Consider the following 27,156-nt stretch of genomic DNA (forward strand, 5'->3'; position numbering starts at 1 on the left):
TACAGCACCCTACAGTGCACACAACTTCATTCTCTCTCTCTCTAAGACACACCAACACACTGCTGGTACTGCACTGAGGGGCAAAACAACCTGATAATGGTGGTGTACCAAGATGTAACTAGGACTGTGCTGATGGTAATATTGGGTATTCTGAGCCTGTATATAAATATTCTGGCAAATCATTTACCTCTCTTCATAACTGGATTTGTGAAGAGTTATACAGTAGCTCATTATATAGTGGTGCTACAGTGCTAATGCATCTCTCTCTAGTTAAACAGTGTGTAGACATACTGTCATCTGTAAAAGTATTGTATTGATTGTTTAAATAGAAACATATTATGTGATTTGCCATAATGTGATTTTTTTCATTGTCAATTATTAGCATAAACGACTTTAGTAAGAAGATGAACTAAGGCTCAGAGTAAGTAAGAAAGGAACCTATCAGGTTTACCTGTCACGTTCTGACCTTCATTTCCTTTGTTTTGTATTTATTTAGTATGGTCAGGGCGGGAGTTGGGTGGGCAGTCTATGTTTGTTTTTCTATGTTTTGGGGATTTCTATGTTTCGGCCTAGTATGGTTCTCAATCAGAGGCAGGTGTCATTAGTTGTCTCTGATTGAGAATCATACTTAGGTAGCCTGGGTTTCACTGTTTGTTTGTGGGTGATTGTCTATGTTAGTGGCTTGTGTCAGCACAGGTCTCATTTGTCGTCATTGGTTTATTGTTTTTGTATAGTGTTGCAGTGTTCAGTGTTTTCTTGATTAAAATTCACTATGAACACATACCACGGTGCATTTTGGTCCTCTGATCCTTCTCGCCTCTCCTCTTCAGATGAAGAGGAGGACGACCGTGACAGAATCACCCACCAACCAAGGACCAAGCGGCGTGGTAAAGGACAGAGACAGCAGCAGCAGCAGCAACAATAGCGGCCAGCATCACAGGACTCCTGGACATGGGAGGAGATATTGAATGGAGAGGGACCCTGGGCACAGGCTGGGGAATATCGCCGCCCCAAAGCAGAGCTGGAGGCAGTGAAAGCTGAGCGGCGGCGATATGAGGAGGCAGCACGGCAGTGCGACAGGTACGAGAGGCAGCCCCCCCCCAAAAAAATTGGGGTGGCACACGAGGTGTGGAGCTAAGCCAGGTAGCAGACCTTATTATAAGCAGCGCGTTACTGGTCAGGCACCGTGTTATGCGTTTAAGCGCACGGTGTCGCCAGTACGTGTCCATAGCTGCGCTATAGGACAGCCCCCCGAGAGTGTCGTGCGGGCATCGAGCCAGGGTGTATGGTGCCTGCTCAGCGGGTCTGGTCGCCGGTACGCAGTTTTGGTCAAGGGTATCCTGCGCCGGCTCTGCGTGCTGTGTCTCCGGGGCGTTGGGGGGGTGCAGTGCGTCCTCTGCCTGCGCTCCGCTCGTGCAGGGCAAATGTGGGAGTGGAGCCTAAGGAAGAGGTGCGCGTAGTAAGCACTAGTTCTCCCGTGCTTACCCACAGCCCGGTTCAACCTGTGCCTGCACTCTGGAGGGTCCGGCATAGAGTAGTTGTCCAGCCTGGGGAAGTGGTGGCAAGGTTGCATACCAGAGCTCCAGTGCTCCCCCACAGCCCGGTCCTTCAGGTGCCTCCTCCTAACACCAAGCCTCCTGAAGGTCTCCCCAGCCTGGTGGTTCCTGTGGCAGCCCCACGCACCAGGCTGTCTCTCTGTCTCCTCCCTGCAGGTGGTCCTGCCTGTCCGGCGCTGCTGCCGGAGTCTCCCGCCTGTCCGGCGCTGCTGCCGGAGTCTCCCGCCTGTCCGGCGCTGCTGCCGGAGTCTCCCGCCTGTCCGGCGCCAGAGCCCCTCAAGAGCCCCTCAGCCCAGAGGCGCCAGAGCCCCTCAGCCCAGAGGCGCCAGAGCCCCTCAGCCCAGAGGCGCCAGAGCCCCTCAGCCCAGAGGCGCCAGAGCCCCTCAGCCCCTCTGTCCCGAGCTGCCGCCCCTCTGTCCCGAGCTGCCGCCCCTCTGTCCCGAGCTGCTGCCCCTCTGTCCCGAGCTGCCGCTCCTCTGTCCATTGAGAAGGGTTGCCATGGTTAGGAAGCCACGGAGGCGGACAATGAGGCGGACTAAGACAATGGTGAAGTGGGGTCCGCGTCCCGCGCCAGAGCCGCCACCGCGGACAGACGCCCACCCAGACCCTCCCCTATAGGTTAAGGTTTTGCGTCCGGAGTCCGTACCTTTGGGGGGTGGCGGGGGAGGGGAGGTACTGTCACATTCTGACCTTTATTTCCTTTGTTTTGTATTTATTTAGTATGGTCAGGGCGGGAGTTGGGTGGGCAGTCTGTTTGATTTTCTATGATTTGGGGATTTCTATGTTTTTCGGCCTAGTATGGTTCTCAATCAGAGGCAGGTGTCATTAGTTGTCTCTGATTGAGAATCATACTTAGGTAGCCTGGGTTTCACTGTTTGTTTGTGGGTGATTGTCTATGTTAGTGGCTTGTGTCAATACAGGTCTCATTTGTCGTCATTGGTTTATTGTTTTTGTATAGTGTTGCAGTGTTCAGTGTTTTCTTGATTAAAATTCACTATGAACACATACCACGCCACATTTTGGTCCTCCGATCCTTCTCGCCTCTCCTCTTCAGATGAAGAGGAGGAAGACCGTGACATTACCAGCTTCCTGATTGAATGTGATTGGATTGTTAAAACAATGTGAATTGCAGTTGGACACAGGCAGAAGATTACTGAGAGGATACATGCTGCACGCAGGCAAACACACACACAGACACACACAGACACACACAGACAAACACACACACAGACACACACAGACACACACAGACAAACACACACACAGACACACGTGTGAAGTTCCCCTTTTCTGATAAAGATGCAGACAGATGTCCCACACACGCCTCTGAATAACTCTTCACACTGATGTCACACACAGACAGCATTGATTAAATAAAAGGGCCCCTATCGATGGCATAGAGAGAGTCATAATGTGAACTCCATTTGAAGACTGGAGAAGCCACAAACAGAACAGTCAAAGTGATAGGATGAAAGACTGCGCTCCTCATTACTTGTTGTCATGCAGCTATCTTGTTATATCACTGTGTTTAGAATATCCTGTAATGTATAACTTCCTGATTGAAGGTGATTGGATACTTTAAAAACTGTAGTGGACAACAGACAGAGATCAGAGAGGTAACTGGTAGAGATGCACATCTGAGCAACTACTCAACTACTAGTCACTGAAGTTAGAATCATACAGTAGATATTACCATTAGGAGTCAGTTAGAAAGGTAATCATACAGTAGATATTACCATTAGGAGTCAGTTAGAAAGGTAATCATTAGTAAGATAATACTATAAGTAAAAGTTTAAATGATATATACTACAATAAAATAAATAAAATACAATAAAGAATTAATTAGTTGATTAATAAATTAATTAATAAATTGATTGGGGTCATCATTGATATTCGGTACGGTTAGTTAAGATGGCCGACTACATCAACAAACAGGTGATTGTATTAAACAAAGTTAATGAAGAAAACCAGAATAGAGCAACGAGGAGCGTGAAGACTGAGACCCATCTCTCAGGTACAAAGAATTATCTTTCTCTCTCTCACACACACAGATGCAGACAGGTATGAGCGCACAAACCGAGCGCACACACGTATTCTGGCACGTGGACACACACTAATAGCACATCATAGAAAAACACTTGTACATGTTTGATTGTTCTGTCTTCTCTGTTGTTCAGCTGGTACAGAGCCTGAGGTTTACAACCTGCTGGGGTCACATACACTAAAATGCATCAATTCAATATTATTTTTTACTTCAGTTGTTGGAACTATGTACAACTATTTAATAAGATCAATTGAAAATAATATTTTTAAACAACACAGTGGATACCCCACCACTGTTTTTGGTAAACAGCTGAGGGGATGGTAACCTGAAACCTGAAACAGGCTCTGTTTTTTGGGAAATAAACGATCCACATCTTTGTACTACCCTGCTCTTTGCGCCTGACTCCTCCACCCACTACTTCTAGAAGCCGTTACAGTCATGCTTTAGCTATATTGTGTAATTTTGGTAATTTCTTCATAAAGTAGCTTCCTGTTTATCAGAATTGAGATGACAGCACTCTTGAGCAAACGGTCGCTGCAAACCATAAATCGGGGCGGGGGGAAGGGATTGGTTCTCAGAGTTCTAATCGTAGTCAGTAGTGATGTCGGATTATGTTTATTCTGTTTGTAATCATAATGTAGGATTGTGTGTGTGTGTGTGTGTGTGTGTGTGTGTGTGTGTGTGTGTGTGTGTGTGTGTGTGTGTGTGTGTGTGTGTGTGTGTGTGTGTGTGTGTGTGTGTGTGTGTGTGTGTATGTGTGTGTCTGAGTTTCTGTGTCTATGTGTCTGTGTGTCTGAGTGTGTATGTATGTTTGTGTGTATGTATGTTTGTGTGTGTGTGTGTGTGTGTGTGTTCCTCTGCGGATGGAAGTACAAGACTCTACAGGCTGGCTGCTGTGTGTTTTGGAGTGCTGTGTGTTCTACAAGTCACTCTCAACATGTCCCTGAGACTGGATTTCTGTGAGTCAGGCTTTCCTCTTTTATAATGCACTACATTTGAACAGGGCCATTAGGACAGATATGAATGTCATTGTCACACCATAGTTCTGTTGTCACAAACCAAGGATCACAATTCAGACTTACAGACATTACAGACCAGCAGTCTGTCAACATAACTGACACACAAAATAAATGTCTGTGTCCCAAATAGCATTCTATCCTCTTTAAAGGGCACTACTTTTGACCAGGGCACATAGGGCTTTGGTCAAAAGCAGCTCACCATATAAGTAATAGTGTCATTTGGGACACATCCCAGGAACTTCTCTTTTCTTTCTTCCAGCCCGTTCCAACAAAGAGAGAAAACATTTATAGGGCTGTTGCAACACCACTGGTCTGGCGCAAGACCAGACAGATCCCAGTTGTATCATTGCAGACCAGTGCCTGACGAACACAAACTAGTTACAGGAGCGTTACAATGCCCTGACTAAAGACAGGGACATGTTGAGAGACAGGGTCAGTGTCCTGACCAATGAGAAGGTGGTGCTAGAGAAGAGGCTCTCTGAGTGTGATAAGTAGGTCAGTAGTCAAGTCAGTCACTAGGGCTGTGTCCCCATTCTCTATCCTTCATTCTCCAGAAGTGTGCACTTGTTCAGTAATGCATTTAAATGCATTGGATTGGTGCAATCATATTCCTCAAAATTGTCGAGGGAGAGTGTACGAGTGTATATTTCGGGGAGAAGGGTTTAGCTTCGGAATTTAACCTCATGAGTGCACCCTCATTATGGATTTGCCAACAGTTAATTTGCAAGTTCAAATCCCCAAGCTGACAAGGTACAAATCTGTCGTTCTGCCGCTGAACAGGCAGTTAACCCACTGTTCCTAGGCCGTCATTGAAAATAAGAATTCGTTCTTGAATGACTTGCCTAGTTAAATAAAGGTAAAATAAATCAAATTAAATTACAATGTTAGAATTTGTTGTTCAATACGTGTAACATAGTATATTTCTCTGACAGAGCTAAACAGTGGAAAACCTGTCCTGATGTAAACCTGTCGCAATACAGAGAGAGTGGGGAGAGGAGAAAGAGAGGGGAGATAGGGAAGAGTGGAGGAGTGAGGGGAGGATAGAGAGGGGAGAGGGGAAAGAGAGAGGGGAGAGGGAGGGAGGGAGGGAGGGAGGGAGGGAGGGAGGGAGGGAGGGAGGGAGGGAGGGAGGGGAGATAGGGAAGAGTGGAGGAGTGAGGGGAGGATAGAGAGGGGAGAGGGGAAAGAGAGAGGGGAGAGGGAGGGAGGGAGGGAGGGAGGGAGGGAGGGAGGGAGGGAGGGAGGGAGGGAGGGAGGGAGGGAGGGAGGGAGGGAGGGAGGGGAGGAGGGAGATGGAGAGAGGAGAGGAGAGAGGGGGAAGAGAAGAGAGAGGTGAAAGAGAGAGGGTAGAGAGAGAGGGGTAAGAGGGAGAGAAGGAGGAGATGAGAGGGGAAAGATAGAGGGGAGTTAAAGGAGAGAGTGAAGTTAAAGGGGAGAGTGAAGAGGGGAGAGAGAGAGGTAAGGGAAGGGAAGGGAAGGGAAGGGAGAGAGCGAGAGAGAGAGAGAGAGAGAGAGAGGGGAAAGAGAGAGGGGAAAGAGAGAGGGGGAGGAGAAAGAGAGAGGGGAGAGAAAGGGAGAGGGAGCGAGGGGAGAGAGATAGAGAGAGGGGGAGAGATAGTGAGACAGAGAGGGGAGAGCAGAGGAGAGAGATTAAATATGGAGGAGAGGGGAAAGAGAGAGGAGAGGGGAAAGAGAGAGGAGAGGGGAAAGGGAGATAGAGAGAGGGAGAAAGGGGGATAGGAGAGAGGGGAGAGGAGGAGAGGGGACGAGGAGGAGAGAGAGGGGAGATGGAGAGAGGAGAGGGAAGAGGAAAAGGAGAGAGAGGGAGGACAGGGAGATGGGAAGAGAGGGGAGGAGAGAGAGAAGAGAGAGAGAGAGGAGAAAGAGAGAGGGGAGAAAGGGAGGGGGAGAGAAATATGGGAGAGATAGCAAGGAGGAGGAGAGAGCAGAGGCTAGTGAGACAGACGGGAGAGAGTGAGGGGAAACAGAGAGAGAGAGGGGAATAGAGAGAGATAGGGAAAGAGAGAAAGAGAGAGGGGAGAGAGAGAACGAGTGTGAGAGGAGAAAGTGGGGAAGGAAAGAGAGGGGATAAAGAGAGAGGAGATATACAGTGCCTTGCGAAAGTATTCATCCCCTTGGCATTTTTACTATTTTGTTGCCGTACAAATTGGAATTAAAATATATTTTTTTGGGGGGGGTGTATCATTTGATTTACACAACATGCCTACCACTTTTAAGATGCAAAATATTGTTGCTTGTGAAACAAACATGAAATACAACTAAAAATGTGAAAATTGAGCATGCATACCTATTCATCCCCCCAAAGTCAAAACTTTGTAGAGCCACCTTTTGCAGCAAATACAGCAGTCTCTTGGGGTATGTCTCTATCAGGTTGGCACATCTAGCCACTGGGATTTTTTGCCCATTCTTCAAGTCAAAACTGCTCCAGCACCTTCAAGTTGGATGGGTTACACTGGTGTACAGCAATCTTTAAGTCATACCACAGATTCTCAGTTGGATTGAGGTCTTTAAATGCTTCCCCTTAAACCACTTCAGTGTTGTTTTAGGAGTATGCTTAGGGTCATTGTCTTGCTGGACGGTGAACCTCCGTCTCAGTCTCAAACCTCTGGAAAACTGAAACAGGCTTCCCTCAAGAATTTCCCTTTACTTAGCGCCATCCATCATTCCTTCAATTCTGACCAGTTTCCCAGTCCCTGGCATATGAAAAACATCACCACAGCATGATGCTGCCACCACCATGCTTCACAGTGGGGATTGTGTTCTCAGGGTCATGAGAGGTTTAAAGTGGTCCTATGGACAGATACTTCAATCTCAGCTCTGGAGCTTTGCAGCTCCTTCAGGGTTACCTTTGGTCTCTTTGTTGCCTCTCTGATTAATGCACTCCTTGCCTGGTCAATGAGTTTCGGTGGGCGGCCCTCTCGGCAGGTTTGTTGTGGTTCTTTCCATTTTTTTATAATGGATTTAATGGTGCTTCGTGGGATGTTCAAAGTTTCGGATATTTTTTTATAGCCCAACCCTGATCTGTACGTCTCCACAACTTTGTCCCTGACCTGTTTGGAGAGGACCTTGGTCTTCATGGTGCCTCTTGCTTGGTGGTGCTCTTTGCTTAGTGGTGTTGCAGACTCTGGGCCTTTCAGAACAGATGTATATATATATATACACTGAGATCATGTGACATATCATGTGACACTTAAATTGCACGCAGTTGTGCTTTATTTAACTAATTATGTAACTTCTGAAGGTAATTGGTTGCACCAGATGTTATTTAGGGGGCTTCATAACAAAGGGGGTGTATGTACGCACCACTTTTATTTTTTGTATTTTTGTTTTGAAAACAAGTCATTATTTAAATTTCACATCAGCAATTTGGACTATTTTGTGTATGTCTATTACATGAAATCCAACTAAAAAAATGAATTTAAAATACATAGACATTTAGCTAGCTTGCATTTGCTAGCTAATTTGTCCTGGAATATATTTGTTATATTACCTGAATTGGACAAGGTCCTTTTTTTTCTTGCACACTCCTTGCACACCTTGCACGCTCCTTGCACACCCCTTGCACACCACATTGCAAACATATCATACCCGCTAACCACTACAGACAGCCTACATTGTTGTCACCATTTTAGCTAATGTCATAGCTAGTCAACATAGCTACTAGAACTAATGCATTAGTAAACCCACTACAATCATGCAGTACAGTGTACAGTCAGCAAGCAGTTGAGCAGTTACACCCGCGGGCCCTGCTGGCAATACATTTATGTGTTCCAGTGTTGGAAAGCCATAGCCAGCTAGCTAACATATTATCCCTATCTATTTGAGTCGGGTGTTTGAGAAGGCTAAAGGCTAAACTTCTCCTTCATTTTTAAAGAATGTAATTTGTTCAAAACTGTTTAACTATTGTTTTCACTCTCTTTGAGTCACCTACTCAACACATATTATGCTCTGCAGCGCTAGCTAGCTTTAGATTATGCTGTAAGTACTAGATTTATTCTCTGATCCTTTGATTAGGTGGGCAAAATGTCAGTTCATGCTGCAAGAACTCTGATAGGTTGAGGACGTCCTAATAGGTTGAACTTGTCATAATTACTCTGTAAGTCTGTGGAAGGGGGTGAGAACCATGAGCCTCCCAAGTTTTGTATTGAAGTCAATGTACCCAGAGGAGGAGGTAAACTATCTGTCCTCCGGTTACACCATTGTGCTATCCTACAGAGTGCTGTGTAAGCTGCTGTAGACCTCTAATTGTATTAATATTTAGAATAGTTTTATCTAAAGAGGATAACTGTTTTAATGTTTCACTTTTTTAATGAAATTCCTTGGATGGTCCTCCTCTTCCTCCTCTGAGGAGCCTCCACTGCTGGGATCATTGGCCAGTCTGTCCACTGTAAGTTTAATATTTTTGCAATATGTTCATTGCTTATCCCTTAGTTGTAAGAGATGGTTACTACGTACATGATGTTTTAGCTAGTAACTATGTATTTATACTCTGAGGATAAAAGGAACAACTTGTGAAGGAGTTTTTACGTTTACAAGACTAACACAACTGCAGAGAGACCAGCTACCGACCAGCTACACCAACCTGACTAAAGAGAGAGACCAGTTACAGACCATTTACTTCGACCTGACAAAAGAGAGAGACTAGTTACTGACCATTTACAACGACCTGACAAAAGAGAGAGACCAGCTACAGACCAGCTACTACAACCTGACAAAAGAGAGAGTGACCAGCTACAGAACAGTTACAACACCCTGACTAAAGAGAGAGACCAGTTACAGACCAGCTACAGCAACCTGACTGAGGACAGAGACCAGCTACAAACCAGTTACAACAACCTGACTGAGGAGAGAGACCAGTTACAGACCAGATACAACAACCTGACAAAAGAGAGAGAGACCAGCTACAGAACAGTTACAACACCCTGACTAAAGAGAGAGACCAGTTACAGACCAGCTACAGCAACCTGATTGAGGACAGAGACCAGCTACAAACCAGTTACGACAACCTGACTAAAGAGAGAGACCAGTTACAGACCAGATACAACAACCTGACTAAAGAGAGAGATCAGCTGGAGAAGGAGGAGAGGAGATAAGAGGAGAGGAATCTAGGAAAGACTAATTAAGATAGAGCCTTAGTGTCAGAGAGAGACATAGAGGAAGAAGAAGAACATTAGGAGAATGAGGAAGAGTGAACAAATAATTGATCTGTTTAGATATAGAGGAGAGGATTAGGCATACTGTACTCTGTAAAAGCTTCTTCATTATTTGTATTAACAACATTGCCATAGGCTTATGCTTAACTGTAAGTGACAGTTTTAACTGTTTTAACTGATGAGAAACTGTCAAATCAACACGTCACTGGCCACCACATGACTTCCCACACTTTAGCTTCTAACAGAAAAGTTTTTGTTTCCGACCATGCTTATGTTTTAAACATATATTTTAGCAGATACAAAATGTGACCTGAGTTCACATATAGATCAAATAGTGTTACTGACACTTTGACACCCCAGACTTCAAACGAAGGTCACGTTACGTCTTGTATTCTGTGACCAGCCACCTATTTATTTCATCACATACATCACCAATGGTCTGATGCCATATAGGGAGGGGCCTTTTATCTATCTATGCTGTCTGTGTGTGACATCGGTGTGAAGAGTTAGACAGAAGTGTCGGTGGGAAATCAATGTCTGCATCTTTCTCAGAAGTTAAAAAGGGAGTTGTGTGTGTGTGTGTGTAATCTCAATCTTCAGTGTTGGTGTCCAACTGCAAGTCACACTGTTTTATGTATAAAAAAAATATATATATAATAATAATAAAAATAATTAAAACCTCTTATGGATAGGGGAGAGGTCTCAACTGGCTAATTGCTGGGGGAAATGCACAGCGCCAGATTCAAATAAAATGCTATAAAATTCAAACTTTCATTAAATCACACATGTAAGATACTCAATTAAAGCTACACTCGTTGTGAATCCAGCCAACATGTCAGATGTAAAAAATGCTTTTCGGGGAAAGCATAAGAAGCTATTATCTGATAGCCTGCACCATCTGCACCAGTAGTAAACAAAGGAGCAGGCGCTACACAAAACGCTGAAATAAAATATAAAACATGCAATACCTTTGACGAGCTTCTTTTGTTGGCACTCCAATATGTCCATAAACATCACAAATCGTCCTTTCGTTCGATTAATTCCGTCCATATATATCGAAAATGTCCATTTATAAAGCACGTTTGATCCAGAAAGAAACAGCTTACAAAAATCTATCTATCCAAATCTATGAATAATATGCATATCTTATATTCTTGGCATGAGTAGCAGGAAGTTGAAATTGGGCATGCTATTTATCCAAAAGTGAAAATTCTGCCCCCTAGCTTTAAGAGGTTAATTGAAGGACTAATGAATCACTACGGTATGGAATAACATCTAGTTGATAAAAGACTAATGAATCACTATGGTATGGACTAACATCTAGTTGTTAAAGGACTAATGAATCACTATGATATGGAGTAACATCTAGTTGAGAAAGGACTAATGAATCACTATGGTATGGACTAACATCTAATTGATAAAGGACTAATGAATCACTATGGTATGGAGTAACATCTAGTTGTTAAAGGACTAATGAATCACTATGGTATGGAGTAACATCTAGTTGTTAAAGGACTAATGAATCACTATGGTATGGAGTAACATCTAATTGATAAAGGACTAATGAATCACTATGGTATGGACTAACATCTAGTTGTTAAAGGACTAATGAATCACTATGGTATGGACTAACATCTAGTTGTTAAAGGACTAATGAATCACTATGGTATGGAGTAACATCTAGTTGTTAAAGGACTAATGAATCACTATGGTATGGACTAACATCTAATTGATAAAGGACTAATGAATCACTATGGTATGGAGTAACATCTAGTTGATAAAGGACTAATGAATCACTATGGTATGGACTAACATCTAATTGATAAAGGACTAATGAATCACTATGGTATGGACTAACATCTAGTTGATAAAGGACTAATGAATCACTATGGTATGGAGTAACATCTAGTTGATAAAGGACTAATGAATCACTATGGTATGGACTAACATCTAGTTGATAAAGGACTAATGAATCACTATGGTATGGACTAACATCTAGTTGTTAAAGGACTAATGAATCACTATGGTATGGACTAACATCTAGTTGATAAAGGACTAATGAATCACTATGGTATGGACTAACATCTAGTTGATAAAGGACTAATGAATCACTATGGTATGGAGTAACATCTAGTTGTTAAAGGACTAATGAATCACTATGGTATGGAGTAACATCTAGTTGATAAAGGACTAATGAATCACTATGGTATGGAGTAACATCTAGTTGATAAAGGACTAATGAATCACTATGGTATGGACTAACATCTAATTGATAAAGGACTAATGAATCACTATGGTATGGACTAACATCTAGTTGTTAAAGGACTAATGAATCACTATGGTATGGAGTAACATCTAGTTGTTAAAGGACTAATGAATCACTATGATATGGAGTAACATCTAGTTGATAAAGGACTAATGAATCACTATGGTATGGAGTAACATCTAGTTGATAAAGGACTAATGAATCACTATGGTATGGACTAACATCTAATTGATAAAGGACTAATGAATCACTATGGTATGGACTAACATCTAATTGATAAAGGACTAATGAATCACTATGGTATGGAGTAACATCTAGTTGATAAAGGACTAATGAATCACTATGGTATGTAGTAACATCTAGTTGTTAAAGGACTAATGAATCACTATGGTATGGACTAACATCTAATTGATAAAGGACTAATGAATCACTATGGTATGGACTAACATCTAATTGATAAAGGACTAATGAATCACTATGGTATGTAGTAACATCTAATTGATAAAGGACTAATGAATCACTATGGTATGTAGTAACATCTAATTGATAAAGGACTAATGAATCACTATGGTATGTAGTAACATCTAATTGATAAAGGACTAATGAATCACTATGGTATGTAGTAACATCTAATTGATAAAGGACTAATGAATCACTATGGTATGGAGTAACATCTAGTTGTTAAAGGACTAATGAATCACTATGGTATGGAGTAACATCTAGTTGTTAAAGGACTAATGAATCACTATGGTATGGACTAACATCTAATTGATAAAGGACTAATGAATCACTATGGTATGGACTAACATCTAATTGATAAAGGACTAATGAATCACTATGGTATGGAGTAACATCTAATTGATAAAGGACTAATGAATCACTATGGTATGGAGTAACATCTAATTGATAAAGGACTAATGAATCACTATGGTATGGACTAACATCTAATTGATAAAGGACTAATGAATCACTATGGTATGTAGTAACATCTAATTGATAAAGGACTAATGAATCACTATGGTATGTAGTAACATCTAATTGATAAAGGACTAATGAATCACTATGGTATGGACTAACATCTAATTGATAAAGGACTAATGAATCACTATGGTATGTAGTAACATCTAATTGATAAAGGACTAATGAATCACTATGGTATGGACTAACATCTAATTGATAAAGGACTAATGAATCACTATGGTATGGACTAACATCTAGTTGTTAAAGGACTAATGAATCACTATGGTATGTAGTAACATCTAATTGATAAAGGACTAATGAATCACTATGGTATGGACTAACATCTAATTGATAAAGGACTAATGAATCACTATGGTATGGACTAACATCTAATTGATAAAGGACTAATGAATCACTATGGTATGTAGTAACATCTAATTGATAAAGGACTAATGAATCACTATGGTATGGACTAACATCTAATTGATAAAGGACTAATGAATCACTATGGTATGTAGTAACATCTAATTGATAAAGGACTAATGAATCACTATGGTATGGACTAACATCTAATTGATAAAGGACTAATGAATCACTATGGTATGGAGTAACATCTAGTTGTTAAAGGACTAATGAATCACTATGATATGGACTAACATCTAGTTGATAAAGGACTAATGAATCACTATGGTATGGACTAACATCTAATTGATAAAGGACTAATGAATCACTATGGTATGGAGTAACATCTAGTTGATAAAGGACTAATGAATCACTATGGTATGGAGTAACATCTAGTTGTTAAAGGACTAATGAATCACTATGGTATGGAGTAACATCTAGTTGATAAAGGACTAATGAATCACTATGGTATGGACTAACATCTAGTTGATAAAGGACTAATGAATCACTATGGTATGGACTAACATCTAGTTGTTAAAGGACTAATGAATCACTATGGTATGGACTAACATCTAGTTGATAAAGGACTAATGAATCACTATGGTATGGACTAACATCTAGTTGATAAAGGACTAATGAATCACTATGGTATGGACTAACATCTAGTTGTTAAAGGACTAATGAATCACTATGGTATGGACTAACATCTAGTTGATAAAGGACTAATGAATCACTATGGTATGGACTAACATCTAGTTGATAAAGGACTAATGAATCACTATGGTATGGACTAACATCTAGTTGTTAAAGGACTAATGGATCACTATGGTATGGACTAACATCTAGTTGATAAAGGACTAATGAATCACTATGGTATGGACTAACATCTAGTTGATAAAGGACTAATGAATCACTATGGTATGGAGTAACATCTAGTTGATAAAGGACTAATGAATCACTATGGTATGGACTAACATCTAGTTGATAAAGGACTAATGAATCACTATGGTATGGACTAACATCTAGTTGATAAAGGACTAATGAATCACTATGGTATGGACTAACATCTAGTTGTTAAAGGACTAATGAATCACTATGGTATGGAGTAACATCTAGTTGATAAAGGACTAATGAATCACTATGGTATGGAGTAACATCTAATTGATAAAGGACTAATGAATCACTATGGTATGGACTAACATCTAGTTGTTAAAGGACTAATGAATCACTATGGTATGGACTAACATCTAGTTGTTAAAGGACTAATGAATCACTATGGTATGGAGTAACATCTAGTTGATAAAGGACTAATGAATCACTATGGTATGGACTAACATCTAGTTGTTAAAGGACTAATGAATCACTATGGTATGGAGTAAAATCTAATTGATAAAGGACTAATGAATCACTATGGTATGGAGTAACATCTAATTGATAAAGGACTAATGAATCACTATGGTATGGAGTAACATCTAGTTGTTAAAGGACTAATGAATCACTATGGTATGTAGTAACATCTAGTTGTTAAAGGACTAATGAATCACTATGGTATGGACTAACATCTAGTTGATAAAGGACTAATGAATCACTATGGTATGGAGTAACATCTAGTTGATAAAGGACTAATGAATCACTATGGTATGGACTAACATCTAGTTGTTAAAGGACTAATGAATCACTATGGTATGGACTAACATCTAGTTGATAAAGGACTAATGAATCACTATGGTATGGAGTAACATCTAGTTGTTAAAGGACTAATGAATCACTATGGTATGGAGTAACATCTAGTTGTTAAAGGACTAATGAATCACTATGATATGGAGTAACATCTAGTTGATAAAGGACTAATGAATCACTATGGTATGGAGTAACATCTAGTTGTTAAAGGACTAATGAATCACTATGATATGGACTAACATCTAGTTGTTAAAGGACTAATGAATCACTATGGTATGGAGTAACATCTAGTTGATAAAGGACTAATGAATCACTATGATATGGACTAACATCTAGTTGTTAAAGGACTAATGAATCACTATGGTATGGAGTAACATCTAGTTGATAAAGGACTAATGAATCACTATGGTATGGAGTAACATCTAGTTGTTAAAGGACTAATGAATCACTATGGTATGGACTAACATCTAGTTGTTAAAGGACTAATGAATCACTATGGTATGGACTAACATCTAGTTGATAAAGGACTAATGAATCACTATGGTATGGAGTAACATCTAGTTGATAAAGGACTAATGAATCACTATGGTATGGACTAACATCTAGTTGTTAAAGGACTAATGAATCACTATGGTATGGACTAACATCTAGTTGTTAAAGGACTAATGAATCACTATGGTATGGACTAACATCTAGTTGTTAAAGGACTAATGAATCACTATGGTATGGAGTAACATCTAGTTGTTAAAGGACTAATGAATCACTATGGTATGGAGTAACATCTAGTTGTTAAAGGACTAATGAATCACTATGGTATGGACTAACATCTAGTTGTTAAAGGACTAATGAATCACTATGGTATGGACTAACATCTAGTTGATAAAGGACTAATGAATCACTATGGTATGGAGTAACATCTAGTTGTTAAAGGACTAATGAATCACTATGGTATGGAGTAACATCTAGTTGTTAAAGGACTAATGAATCACTATGGTATGGAGTAACATCTAGTTGATAAAGGACTAATGAATCACTATGGTATGGAGTAACATCTAATTGATAAAGGACTAATGAATCACTATGGTATGGACTAACATCTAGTTGATAAAAGACTAATGAATCACTATGGTATGGACTAACATCTAGTTGTTAAAGGACTAATGAATCACTATGGTATGGAGTAACATCTAGTTGATAAAGGACTAATGAATCACTATGGTATGGACTAACATCTAGTTGATAAAGGACTAATGAATCACTATGGTATGGAGTAACATCTAGTTGATAAAGGACTAATGAATCACTATGGTATGTTGTACCATCTAGTTGATAAAGGACTAATGAATCACTATGGTATGTAGTAACATCTAGTTGATAAAGGACTAATGAATCACTATGGTATGGACTAACATCTAGTTGTTAAAGGACTAATGAATCACTATGGTATGGAGTAACATCTAGTTGATAAAGGACTAATTAATCACTATGGTATGGACTAACATCTAGTTGTTAAAGGACTAATGAATCACTATGGTATGGACTAACATCTAGTTGATGAAGGACTAATGAATCACTATGGTATGTAGTAACATCTAGTTGATAAAGGACTAATGAATCACTATGGTATGGACTAACATCTAGTTGATAAAGGACTAATGAATCACTATGGTATGTAGTAACATCTAGTTGATAAAGGACTAATGAATCACTATGGTATGGACTAACATCTAGTTGTTAAAGGACTAATGAATCACTATGGTATGGACTAACATCTAGTTGATAAAGGACTAATGAATCACTATGGTATGTAGTAACATCTAGTTGATAAAGGACTAATGAATCACTATGGTATGGACTAACATCTAGTTGATAAAGGACTAATGAATCACTATGGTATGGACTAACATCTAGTTGATAAAGGACTAATGAATCACTATGGTATGTAGTAACATCTAGTTGATAAAGGACTAATGAATCACTATGGTATGGAGTAACATCTAGTTGATAAAGGACTAATGAATCACTATGGTATGGACTAACATCTAGTTGATAAAGGACTAATGAATCACTATGGTATGTAGTAACATCTAGTTGATAAAGGACTAATGAATCACTATGGTATGGAGTAACATCTAGTTGATAAAGGACTAACGAATCACTATGGTATGGACTAACATCTAGTTGTTAAAGGACTAATAAATCACTATGGTATGGAGTAACATCTAGTTGATAAAGGACTAATGAATCACTATGGTATGGAGTAACATCTAGTTGATAAAGGACTAATGAATCACTATGATATGGAGTAACATCTAGTTGTTAAAGGACTAATGAATCACTATGGTATGGACTAACATCTAGTTGATAAAGGACTAATGAATCACTATGGTATGGACTAACATCTAGTTGTTAAAGGACTAATGAATCACTATGGTATGGACTAACATCTAGTTGATAAAGGACTAATGAATCACTATGGTATGGACTAACATCTAATTGATAAAGGACTAATGAATCACTATGATATGGAGTAACATCTAGTTGATAAAGGACTAATGAATCACTATGGTATGGACTAACATCTAGTTGATAAAGGACTAATGAATCACTATGGTATGTAGTAACATCTAGTTGATAAAGGACTAATGAATCACTATGGTATGGAGTAACATCTAGTTGATAAAGGACTAATGAATCACTATGGTATGGACTAACATCTAGTTGATAAAGGACTAATGAATCACTATGATATGGAGTAACATCTAGTTGATAAAGGACTAATGAATCACTATGGTATGGAGTAACATCTAGTTGTTAAAGGACTAATGAATCACTATGGTATGGAGTAACATCTAGTTGATAAAGGACTAATGAATCACTATGGTATGTAGTAACATCTAGTTGATAAAGGACTAATGAATCACTATGGTATGGACTAACATCTAGTTGTTAAAGGACTAATGAATCACTATGGTATGTAGTAACATCTAGTTGATAAAGGACTAATGAATCACTACGGTATGGAGTAACATCTAGTTGATAAAGGACTAATGAATCACTATGGTATGGAGTAACATCTAGTTGATAAAGGACTAATGAATCACTATGATATGGAGTAACATCTAGTTGATAAAGGACTAATAAATCACTATGGTATGGACTAACATCTAGTTGTTAAAGGACTAATGAATCACTATGGTATGGACTAACATCTAGTTGATAAAGGACTAATGAATCACTATGGTATGGACTAACATCTAGTTGATAAAGGACTAATGAATCACTATGGTATGGAGTAACATCTAGTTGATAAAGGACTAATGAATCACTATGGTATGGAGTAACATCTAGTTGATAAAGGACTAATGAATCACTATGGTATGGACTAACATCTAGTTGATAAAGGACTAATGAATCACTATGGTATGGACTAACATCTAGTTGATAAAGGACTAATGAATCACTATGGTATGGACTAACATCTAGTTGTTAAAGGACTAATGAATCACTATGGTATGGTGAAGCAGCGTGTAATAGATTGATAATTGACATGATGACAAATACGACATATTGTTGAGATTTTTTTATTGTAAAAAGTTTCCTTTGTTTAATTGTTCTATTGGAAAATGTATTTAGATGTCTTGTTTTCGATCCAAATCAATAAACATAGTAAACAGCATCATCTTAGTTAATTTATTGATTTACTAGACCTACTGTTGACCAATAATAACTTGTGTTTGGGTTGACAAATCACTTATAGTATTAGGCCAAAAAAACATGAACGAGAGCTAGAAATAAAGTACGGAACAGAATGAACAAGGAATGAGGAGGAAGTTACACACAACTGTCTGGTCCACAAGGCTGAATCTCAAATGACTTCCTATTCACCCATGTAGTGCACTGAATAGAGAATAGGGTGCCATTTGTCTCACATCCCAATAGTCTCCTTCTTATTGGTGGATAGAGCCTTGACACATTCTAACACCTACGGCCATCTTATTGGTGGATAGAGACTTGAAACATCCTGTCACCAGCAGTGTTCCACAGACAGAGAACAGAGAAGTTCAGGATTTAGACACATCAAACCAACTACTGCTCAGTCAGATAGAAAGGTAATCATACAGTAAGTCAATACTGTAAGTAAAAGTAAGTTTGAATCATAGATATTACAATAAGAGGTCAGAAAGACTGAATTAGTTCATTCATTGATTGATTGGCGTAATCATTGATATTCGGTACGGTTAGTTAAGATGGCCGAGTACGTCAACAAACAGGTGATTGAATTGAATGAAGTTAATGAAGAAAACCGGAACAGATTAACGAGGAGTGTGGAGACTGAGACCCATCTCTCAGGTAAGAATTAAGTATTCTAAGTATCTTAGTGTCTCACACAGTAGCTGAGGCACGCAGGCAGGTCTGCACGTACAAACTGAACGCATTCACACACTAATACCACAGACTAGAAAAACACTTGTACATATTTATTGTTCTGTCTTCTGGGTGGTTCAGTTAGAATGGAGCAGGGTGTTCAAAACCTGCTGGGGTCACGTACACTAAAATGTATCAATTCAATGTATTTTTTTACTTCAGTTTTTAGAACTATTTGGAACTATTTAAATAAGATTGATGATAACGTTTTTTTAGCAACAACACAGTGGACACCCCGCCAATGTTTTTGGTAAACAGCTGAGGGGCTGGAAAAAATGTAACCACTCTCAAATTCATAGAGAGAGCTACAGTATGTCTGCAAGGAGTGACCATCCATGATCAAAATGATAGTTTGAACCATTTGAGGCTGTGCAGTGTTTGTTTACATTTCCATAGTTTATAATTCCATGTTAAAACAGGTTTATATTTGGGTTCTGATGGGGCTAGACAATTAAACTAAGATCATGAGGTATTTCTAAGTTACATTTTTAAAGAATCAAATAGGTAAACATCATTCATTTAAATTGATGTTAAAAAAATTGATATAGCAATCGCAGATCTACTCTTTAAATCATGCTTCAGCTATATTGTGTAATTTCTACATACAGCAGCTTCCTGGTAATCAGATTTGAGATAAACCACACTCTTGAGCAAACGGTTGCTGCCAACCCTCCATTGGGGGAAAACCAATGACACATTCGAAATGTTTGGTTCTCAGAATTAGTTAGGGACGTGGGATGATGTGTGTTATGTTTTAATCTTAATCATTAATGATGATGATGGTGTGTGTGTGTGTGTGTGTGTGTGTGTGTGTGTGTGTGTGTGTGTGTGTGTGTGTGTGTGTGTGTGTGTGTGTGTGTGTGTGTGTGTGTGTGTGTGTGTGTGTGTGTGTGTGTGTGTGTGTGTGTGTGTGTGTGCGATTGTTCCTCTGCAGATGGAAGAACAAGACTCTACAGGCTGGCTTCTGTGTGTTTTGGAGTGCTGTGTGTTCTACAAGTCACTCTCAACATCTCCCTGAGACTGGCTTTCGGTGAGTGTATTGTTATCTAATCATTACACTATATCAGAGTCCCAAATGACACACTATTAGCGCTCTGGTCTAAAGTAATGCACTCTATAGGAAACAGAGCGCCATTTGGGAACCTGTTCCATGTGGGACACTATTTCATGTTTAATGCATTCATTTTGACCAGGGCCCAAAGGACAGATGTGTATTTTATTATCACACCATAGTTCTGTTCTCACAAAGCAAGGATCACAATTCAGACTTACAGACGTTACATAGCTTGTGGGACCAGTAGTTTGACAATATGTTTGAGAAACACACAAAGAATGACAACACCACAACCGTTATCTCCCAAATAGCACCCTATCCTCTTTAAAGGGCACTACTTTTGACCAGGGTACATAGGGCTTTGGTCCTCGCTATTGCACTACAGAAGGAATTGGGTGTCATTTGGGATGCATCACATGCAGGAACTTCTTTGTTTTTCAGCCGGCTCTAACGAAGATAGGAACCAGTTAGAGGCCTGTTACAACACCCTGGCTACAGAAAGGGACATGTTGAGTGGCATGGTCAGTGTTCTGACCAATGATAAGGTGATTCTGCAGAAGAGGCTCTCTGGGTGTGGTAAGTTGGAAACCTGTCCCAATAATCTCTCCTTTCTCCAGCAGTGTGCACTTGTTCACTTCCCTTCCTGGATTTAAAAAGAAATGACAGGTATATGGGAATTCCCTCTAGCGCCCATGCCTACACCAACCAAATGCTTTTAGATTTCAGGAGAAAGAAGAGTTTACTGGAACGCAACCCAGACCTGAATATTTAAAAAACAACGGACGCTGTGTGTGTGTGTGTATTGTCTGTAGGTACTGGAAGAAGGGTGGAAGGGACATACATGGCAGTTCCAACGAGGTGGCCTATGTTGAGGTGTCCTAAAGGATGGAGGATGTTGGGATCCAGCTGCTACTTCCTTTCTACTGAGATGAAAACCTGGCAGGAGAGCAGACTGGACTGTCTGAACAGAGGAGCAAACCTGGTGATCATAAACAGCAAGGAGGAACAGGTGAGGGAGTGAGTGAGTGAGTGAGAGAGGAGCAGACCTGGTGATCATAAACAGTGAAGAGGAAAAGGTGAGAGAGAGAGAGAGAGAGAGAGAGAGAGAGAGAGAGAGAGAGAGAGAGAGAGAGAGAGAGAGAGAGAGAGAGAGAGAGAGAGAGAGACAAGAGAGAGAGACAAGAGAGAGAGACAAGAGAGAGAGACAAGAGAGGAGAGCGAGGGAGAAAGCAAGTCATGATGTTGAGAATGTACTCCACTGATTCATGTCTACTTTACTTGACTTCATCAGGAAAGAGATTGATGGAGGAAATCTGTGTGGAATGGTACTGCTTGACCTACAGAAGGCCTTTGATACAGTTAACCACTGTCTCCTAATCTCCAAACTGGAGGCACTGGGGTTAAGCAGTATCCCTCTAGGCTGGGTAAAGTTCTATTTATCAGGAAGGGAGCAAGTAGTAGAGATTAATGGTCCACTGTCTCAGGCAAAACCAATGAGCCTCTGCTGTTTTTATTGTTTAATGATATGAAAGATGCTTGTTCTTGCGGCCTTTTTCTTTATGAGGATGACTCTACACTACTGTTGTCTCACAAAAGTAAAACTATGTTGGAGAGCATACTTCGCACTGACGTACTAACATTAGTAAATGACTTGGAGATAACAAGCTATCTCTGCAATTAGGGAAAACTGAAGGAATTATTTTTGGATCCAGGCGTAAATTGTGTAGGTTGTCTGAAATCAGAGTGGAGTTAGGGGGTGAGGTGCTGACTACTAAAACCTCTGTTAGCAACTTGGGATGTATCCTTGATGGAAGCTTGGGAGGTGTGAGCATGGCCAATAAGGTGCTATGGAAGGTTAATGCCAGGACTAAGTTTTTGGCTAGAATGTCCAAGCTGCTTGATAAGGACTCCATGAAAGTGCTAGCTGCTGCCCTCATTCAATGCCATTTTGACTATGCTTGTACTTCCTGGTTTGGGGGCTTATCTAAACTTATGTAGGGGAAGTTCAAGATAGCCCAGAATAAGTTGATCAGGGTAGTATTGAAGGTGAGTCCACGTACTCACATAGGCAGGAGCTGCTTTCAGGAACTAAACTAGCTGCCTGTTGAGGCTAGGGTGTCCCGGATTAGACTAGGTTTGGTTTACAGGAGTATTTATGGTTCTGCACCCAGATATTTAAGTGATTACTTTCCTCGTGTTAGGGATGCACACAATCACAGCACCAGATCAGGTATTAATGTGCATGTATGGCTTTTAAGTTTTATGTGTGCTTGTTTTTTAAAATGGTCGAATTAATAAACTAAACTAAACTAACCCTAACAGAAGTTGTTGTACCAGCTGGATGGTGATGCAGATCTCCTGGTCTGGATTGGTCTGACTGACTCCGTTAATGAGGGGACCTGGAAATGGGTGGACGGCACACCACTGACCACATCGTAAGAGAAATTACTACTTTTATAATACGGCTCTAACATCTGGATAGCATTTAGGATGATGTTTCTACCACAGTATCTGACAGTGTCTGACATTTTCACCTGTGTGTCTAGTGTGTGTCCTGTCCTCAGTGGAATGCATAAACAACATTTGGGGAGTTTGCCACACCAAGATTTAAATGCTAAAATTGTCACTGGACAGCATGGCCAATTTATTTACAATTTTCTGGCCCATGGTGTTGCGAGTGAATGTTTATCTTTTTAAGCTTGGAAAAGAAAACATTTCAGACAGATGTTTAAATCTTTAAACCACACACCCTCTCCACCGAATAGCAGGCAGGGGAAGCAAAATAGTGATTGCTTTGCAATGTTTGCAGTTAGCCAATGATTCCCTTCCAAACCACTCATTGTTCAATTTGCGATTTCCAACTTGTTGTGTAATGTTTATGTCCAATGGCCAATGAGCACTGATACATTTAATTTATAATTTCTGTTCATATGACAAGGATTTAAAAGGATTTGCCAGTAGATTGTGGACATGATTCATGAGGATGACTGCTTGTCTAGATTGCTAGCTAAGATTTTGAAAGTAACATGATCAGTCCAATCAAAGCTACAGTGTATTCGTAAAGTATTCAGACCACTTGACTTTTTCCACATTTTGTTACGTTGCAGCCTTATTCTAAAATGGATCAAATGAAATAAAATCTTCATCAATATGCACACAATACCCCATCATGACAAAGTGAAACAAATGTATTACAAATAAACAACTGAAATACCTTATTTACATAAGTATTCAGACCCTTTGCTATGAGACTCGAAATTGAGCTCAGGTGCATCCTGTTTCCATTGATCATCCTTGAGATCTTTCTACAACTTAATTGGAGACCACCTGTGGTAAATTCAAATTATTGGATTTGATTTGGAAAGGCACACATCTGTCTATATAAGGTCCTACAGTTGACAGTGCATGTCATAGCGAAAATCAAGCCGTGAGGTCGAAGGAATTGTCCATAGAGCTCTGAGACAGAATTCTGTCAAGGCACAGATCTGGGGAAGGGTGGAAAGCTATTTCTGCAGTATTGAAGGTCCCCAAGAACACTGCGACCTCCCTGATTCTTAAATGGAAGAAGTTTGGAAACACCAAGACACTTCCTAGAGCTGGCCGCCTGGCCAAACAGAGAAATAAGGGGAGAAGGGCCTTGGTCAGGAAAGTGAAGAAAGTGAAGAACCCGATGGTCACTCTCACAGAGATATGGAGTTCCTATGTGGAGATGGGAGAACCTTCCAGAAGGACAACTATCTCTGCAGCACTCCACCAATCAGGCCTTTATGGTAGAGTGGCCAGACGGAAGCCACTCCTCAGTAAAAGGAACATGACATCCCACTTGGAGTTTGCCAAAAGGCACCTAAAAAGGACTCTCGGACCACGAGAAACAAGATTCTCTGATGAAACCAAGATTGAATGCCAAGCGTCATGTCTGGAGGAAGCCTGGCACCATCCCTACGGTGAAGCATGGTGGTGGCAGCATCATGCCGTGGGGATGTTTTTCAGCGGCTCGGACTGAGAGACTAGTCAGGCTCGAGGTAAAAATGAACAGTGCAAAGTACAGATAGATCCTTGTTGAAAACCTGCTCCAGAGAGCTCAGGACTTCAGAATGGGGCTAAGGTTCAATAGATTAATGAGGGAAAAAACGATTTGATCAGTTTTAGAATAATGCTTTAACGTAACTAAATGTAGAAAAAGTCAAGAGGTCTGATTACTTTCAGAATGCAATGTGTAACGTGATTTTATGTCATTTCATCTGTGGCAAATGGCCTTGAGTCTTCTTGATGGGATCTTCTAATGTAAATCTATGGCATCACCCAAGGGGACTTGAACTGCCTAGCTCGCCCTGTAGATTCTGCTGTGACGTAGTGTCCCCATTAGTAACAGAACACTGAGCCAATCACAGCACAACTAAAGAACTCTACTAACCCCAACGCTCTGTATATTCCGCTGGCTGAAAACACCTCCACAGAAAGCACTGAGCAAGGCTGAAACACCTGCATTTTGGAGCTGTCTTACTCAAGAAAACAAAAAGGAAAAAACTTTGGAGGGAGGGACCTTGGATATTCTCTCCCAATGTGTTTTGAGAATGAGGTGAGGAGAGAGGACAGAAGGAATTGAGGGAAGGTGAATTCAGAAAGAACCAAGGGGTGCATTCAAATATTCTATATTTTCTCCAGAAGTGTGCACTTGTTCACTTCCATTTATGGATTCGAAAGGAAATCACCAGTATATGGTAATTCCCTCTAGCCCACGTGCCTACACCAACCCAATGCCTTTATATTTGTGGGAAGTAGTGGATGAACGCACCCTTCAGGAGAAAGGAGAGATCATTGGAACGCAACACAGATCTGAATATGAGAAAACTAATATGGTGGACTCTGTGTGTGTGTTATGTGTGTGTGTTATCTGTAGGTACTGGAAGAGTGGTAAGCCGTACTATGGTGGTACCAACAACAACGATTGTGTCGAGGTCTACCATCGGGACAACGTTTTGGCCAACTGGAACAATGCACCCTGCAACCACATGCTGCGCTGGATCTGTGAGAAATGACAGAAATAGCTACACTACCCTTCAAAAGATTAGGGTCACTTAGAAATGTCCTTGTTTTTTATAGAAAATAAAATGTTTTGTCTATTAAAATGAAATAAAATTGATCAGTAATACAGTGTAGGCATTGTTAATGTTGTAAATGACTACTGTAGCTGGAAACAGCAGATTTCTCATGGAATATCTACAGTCGTGGCCAAAAGTTTTGAGTATCACACAAATGTTAATTTTCATAAAGTTTGCTGCTTCAGTGTCTTTAGATATTTTTTGTCAGATGTTACTATGGAATACTGAAGTATAATCACAAGCATTTCATAAGTGTCAAAGGCTTTTATTGAAAATTACATGAAGTTGATGCAAAGACTCAATATTGGCAGTGTCGACCCTTCTTATTCAAGACCTCTGCAATCCGCCGTGGCATGCTGTCAATTCACTTCTGGGCCACATCCTGACTGATGGCAGCCCATTCTTGCATAATCAATGCTTGGAGTTTGTCAGAATTTGTGGGGTTTTGTTTCTCCACCCGCCTCTTGAGGATTGACCACAAGTTCTCGATGGGATTAAGGTCTGGGGAGTTTCCTGGCCATGGACCCAAAATATTGATGTTTTGTTCCTCGAGCCACTTTGTTATCACTTTTGCCTTATGGCAAGGTGCTCCATCATGCTGGAAAAGGCATTGTTCGTCACCAATCTGTTCCTGGATGGTTGGGAGAAGTTGCTCTCGGAGGATGTGTTGGTAACATTCTTTATTCATGGCTGGATTCTTATGCAAAATTGTGAGTGAACTCACTCCCTTGGCTGAGAAGCAACCCCACACATGAATGGTGTCAGGATGCTTTACTGTTGGCATGACACAGGACTGATGGTAGGGCTCACCTTGTCTTCTCCGGACAAGCTTTTTTCCAGATGACCCAAACTATCCAGCAAACCCGGAGTCGCCTCTTCACTGTTGACATTGAGACTGGTGTTTTGCGGGTACTATTTAATGAAGCTGCCAGTTGAGGACTTGTGTGGTGTCTGTTTCTCAAACTAGACACTCTAATGTACTTGTCCTCTTGCTCAGTTGTGCACCGGGGCCTCCCACTACTCATTCTATTCTAGTTAGAACCAGTTTGCACTGTTCTGTGCTTTTCTTTCAAAAACAATGACATTTCTAAATGACCCCAAACTTTTGAACGGTAGTGTACATATCGGTCAAATACTTGTTTAAATGTGTTTATTATTTCATTACCTACAAATGTTTGATGTACATTAACATTTTCCTTAATATTGTGAAATTAACTGTGAGCACATTTACATGGTACCTGACATTATCTTTCTTGCTTTCACCTGTAATTAATTTGTGGCAATAGATTATTGGCAGCCTTTAGAATCAGTCACAATACTGTATCAGTTTCAGCTTTGTCCTTTTCCCTCTAAACAGTTTATTAATTAAGTATTACTTCTATGAAGTTATGAAATGGAATGAAATGGCATTGCTTCTATGAAATAAAAAATATGAGGATACTGTGTTGTGTTCTGTGTATTGGCCATAGAG

At 40.3% G+C, this 27,156-nt stretch overlaps 1 protein-coding gene, 1 long non-coding RNA gene and 1 pseudogene across 10 annotated transcripts; 2 read left to right on the forward strand and 1 right to left on the reverse strand.

Annotated features, from left to right (window-relative positions):
* The first annotated feature begins 3,206 nt into the window (after positions 1-3,206).
* LOC110534501 (asialoglycoprotein receptor 2) lies at positions 3,207-27,125 on the forward strand. 9 transcript variants are annotated; one of them, XM_090187965.1, is made up of 6 exons: positions 3,207-3,570; positions 20,464-20,559; positions 21,025-21,159; positions 21,396-21,592; positions 22,906-23,018; positions 25,484-27,125. In XM_090187965.1, exons 1-6 carry the CDS (start codon positions 3,468-3,470, stop codon positions 25,620-25,622), a joined length of 783 nt encoding a protein of 260 aa, XP_090044091.1. In that variant the 5' UTR covers positions 3,207-3,467; the 3' UTR covers positions 25,623-27,125. The 9 variants fall into 9 exon arrangements, with proteins under 9 accessions (XP_090044091.1, XP_090044093.1, XP_090044094.1 ...); XM_090187967.1 differs by having other exon boundaries at positions 3,299-3,570; positions 22,909-23,018; XM_090187968.1 differs by having other exon boundaries at positions 3,299-3,570; positions 22,921-23,018.
* On the forward strand, positions 9,121-9,826 carry LOC149980312 (uncharacterized; annotated as a pseudogene).
* LOC149980313 (uncharacterized) lies at positions 20,727-21,542 on the reverse strand. The gene is made up of 2 exons (XR_016483948.1): positions 21,425-21,542; positions 20,727-21,226 (listed from the first exon to the last, which is right to left on the reverse strand). It is a non-coding gene; the product is annotated as an uncharacterized LOC149980313 (long non-coding RNA).
* Positions 27,126-27,156: the final 31 nt, after the last annotated feature.

The sequence above is a fragment of the Oncorhynchus mykiss genome, chromosome 10 (genome assembly GCF_057628025.1).
Source record: "Oncorhynchus mykiss isolate SJ-2025 chromosome 10, ASM5762802v1, whole genome shotgun sequence".
Taxonomy (NCBI): Eukaryota; Metazoa; Chordata; class Actinopteri; order Salmoniformes; family Salmonidae; genus Oncorhynchus; species Oncorhynchus mykiss.